Below are 3,139 nucleotides of genomic sequence, written 5' to 3'. Positions count from 1 at the left end.
AAGTTTTTGGAGGGTCTCCGTAGGGAGCTCACACTATTTCCTGCTTACCAGCCGCCATCTTGGACCTGTCAAAATTTTAAAAATTAAAAGGTATAGATTTAACAGGATTTTGAGGTACAAGTTTAGAGAAACAGGAGAGAGTGGGAAGGAGCCATGCTGGCAGCACCAAATGACACTTTTGGAAGCACTCCTGGAGCTAGCATTCTTCTCTGGTGATCCAGCAGTATCTGTTAGAAGAATCATCCTTGGAGATAATGTCTTCATTACACTACCATCAATATACTCCAAGTGGACTTAGTGCTCAGTTCCGCGGGCTGATTTAGATTCTGTTCTAGATAACCTTAGGCACTCAAATTTGCCCAGGTCAATCTAGACCTCCCCAGGGGACCTCAATAGTTGCGTATAACAATTGGCTTCAGATCCTGACACTACATGTGAAGCTCTGTGGGGCATGCTTGTCCTCCTTATAGACTAGAGGGAGATGCCATACTACAATATTCCTCCACCCCTCCCCCAGCTCAGGGCCTCCAGTCTGAAAGGGCAGGTGGGTTGAAAGAGTGAAAAGAGTGGAGGAAAATCCAGAGGGCCAGAACTGGCAAGCAACTAAGCCTTGGAAAAGCAGCTTCTAGAAAAGCTTGTGTCTCTGCAGACAAAGAAGTCCAGAATTTTAATTCCCAAAATAAATAAAAAAGCATGGCATCAGCCTGAGAAACCCACACCAGGAACACAGCTGGAACCCTGTGCACCAGAGAGGTTCTTCTGCTTCATATCTAAGATGTCTTGCTCAAGGCTGTCCCCAGACTGCCACAGTTCCTCACACTTCTCTTTTAGCAGGCCACAGGCCAGCTGGAGCTGATGGCTCAGGGCCACATAGGAGTGACTCTGTTGGTACTGATGTTCCCTTTCTGCCTCTGGGTCCTCATTCTCCTGAATGGCAGGAAGCTCTTCCAGGGCTTGTGGGGCAAAGGAGGTGAAAACTGGACCATAGGGCAGAGCACTGTGGAAATTCTCCAGGATCTGTTCTGCTGTGGGTGGAGATGGTCTTGTGGGGAGGACCACTGGGTTTCTGGCTTTAGAGGTCATTAGGAAGAAGGCTGAAGCTTGTGCTTCAGCTTCAGGGCAACCACCATGGTGGCCACTTCTGCTTCCACCCCTCATCATTTTTATAGCACAATAGTATTCCATCATAATCATACACCACAACCTGTTCAGTCATTGCTCAATTGATGGGCATCCCCTCAATTTCTAATTCTTTGCCCCCAGAAAAGTGCTCCTATAAATATTTTTGCACATATAGGTCCTTTTCCTTTTATATCTCTTTTGGGATATAGACCTAGTAGTGGTATTGCTAGGTCAAAGGGTATTATTTTTCCCCAGTTACATGTAAAAACAGTTTTTAGCTTTCATTTTTAAAACTTTGTGTTCCAAATTCTCTCCCTTCCTCCCTCCATGCCCCACCCCCACATTAACAAGGCATCCAATTTGATACAGGTTATACATGTGTGGCCATACAAAACATATCCATAATAGTCGTGTTTTATAGCCCTTTGGACATAGTTCTAAATTGCTCTGCAGAATGATTGAATCAGTTCACAACTCTACCAGCAGTGTATTAATGTCCTATTAGCCAATCCAATAGGTATGAAGTAAATACCTCAGAATTGTTTTAATTTGCATTCCTCCAATCAATAGTGAGTTAGAGTGTTTTTTCACTATAGATAGCTTTGATTACTTCATCTGAAATCTCATATCTTTTGATCATTTATTAATTGGGGAATGGCTCTTATTTTTATAAGTTTGACTAAGTTCTCTACGTGCTTTAAAAATACTACCTTTATCAGAGAAACTTGCTTCAAAAATTTTTTCACACTTGCTAACTGTATTTCCCTCCATCCTATTTCCCACCATTTATTTTATTCTCTCTCCTTTCACCCTGTCCCACCTCAAAAGTGTTTTGCTTCTGACTACTCCCTCCCCCAATCTATCCTCCCTTCTATTATACCCCATTCCCCTCTCTCCTGTTCTCTTATTCCCTCCCCCCACCCCACTTTCTTGTAGGGTAAGGTAGATTTCTATACCTAATTGAGTATGTATCTTATTCCTTCTTTGAGCCAATTTTGATGAGAGTAAGGTTTACTCACTCTCACTCACCTTCCCCCCTTCCCCTCCACTATAAGACTTTTTTGTACCTTTTTTTATGTGAGATAATTTACCCCATTCTACCTCTTAGTTTCTCTTTCTCCCAGTACATTCCTCTCTCACCCTTAATTTTTTTTTAGATATCATCTCTTTATATTCAACTCACACCCATGCCCACTGTCTATCTATACTCCTTCTAACTACCCTAATAACGAGAAAAGGTCTAATGAGTTACAAATATTATTTTTCCATGTAGGAATATAAACAGTTTAAACTTATCAAGTCCGTTATGTTATCAAGTCCTTTTCTGTTTACCTTTTTATGCATCTCTTGAGTCTTGTATTTGAAGGTCAAATTTTTTATTCAGTTCTGGTCTTTTCATCAAGGATGATTGAAAGTCCTATATCTTATTGAATATCCATTTTTCCCCTGAAAAATCATACTCAGTTTTGCTGGCTAGGTGATTCTTGGTTGTAATCCTAGCTTCTTTGCCCTCTGGCATATCATATTCCAAGTGCTTCAATCCCTTAAAGAAAATGCTAGATCTTGTGTTATCCTGATTGATTGTGTTTCCACAATACTCGAATTGTTTCTTTCTGGCTGCTTGCAGTATTTTCTCCTTGACCTGGGAACTCTGAAATTGGCTATAATATTCTTGGCAGTTTTCATTTTGGGATGTCTTTCAGGAGGTGATAAGTGGATTTCTTCAATTTCTATTTTACCCTCTGGTTCTAGAATATCAGGGCAGTTTTCCTTGATAATTTCTTGAAAGATGTTGTCTATGCTCTTTTTTATCATGGCTTTCAGGTAGTCCAATAATTTTTAAAATTATCTCTCCTGGATCTATTTTCCAGGTCAGTGGTTTTTCCAATGAGATATTTCACATCGCCTTCTATTTTTTCATTCTTTTGGTTTTGCTTTACTGTTTCTTGATTTCTCATAAAATCATTAGCTGCCACTTGCTCTGTTCTAATTTTTAAGGAGTTATTGTATTCAGTGA

The 3,139-nt window shown here is 40.4% G+C and overlaps 1 protein-coding gene across 1 annotated transcript; it reads right to left on the bottom strand.

Annotated features, from left to right (window-relative positions):
• Positions 1–699: 699 nt before the first annotated feature.
• LOC118841491 (UPF0449 protein C19orf25 homolog) lies at positions 700–1,083 on the bottom strand. The gene has a single exon (XM_036748930.1). It carries the CDS (start codon positions 1,081–1,083, stop codon positions 700–702), a length of 384 nt encoding a protein of 127 aa, XP_036604825.1.
• Between the last annotated feature and the right edge of the window lie 2,056 nt (positions 1,084–3,139).

This window comes from Trichosurus vulpecula, chromosome 3 (assembly GCF_011100635.1).
Source record: "Trichosurus vulpecula isolate mTriVul1 chromosome 3, mTriVul1.pri, whole genome shotgun sequence".
Taxonomy (NCBI): domain Eukaryota; kingdom Metazoa; phylum Chordata; class Mammalia; order Diprotodontia; family Phalangeridae; genus Trichosurus; species Trichosurus vulpecula.
Note: the sequence above shows the minus strand (reverse complement) of the source record. Positions and strands in the feature narration are given on the sequence as shown.

Coding starts and splice junctions, on each gene's coding strand:
- LOC118841491 (XM_036748930.1), bottom strand. CDS start 1,083: ATGACCTCTAAAGCCAGAAACCCAGTGGTCCTCCCCACAAGACCATCT.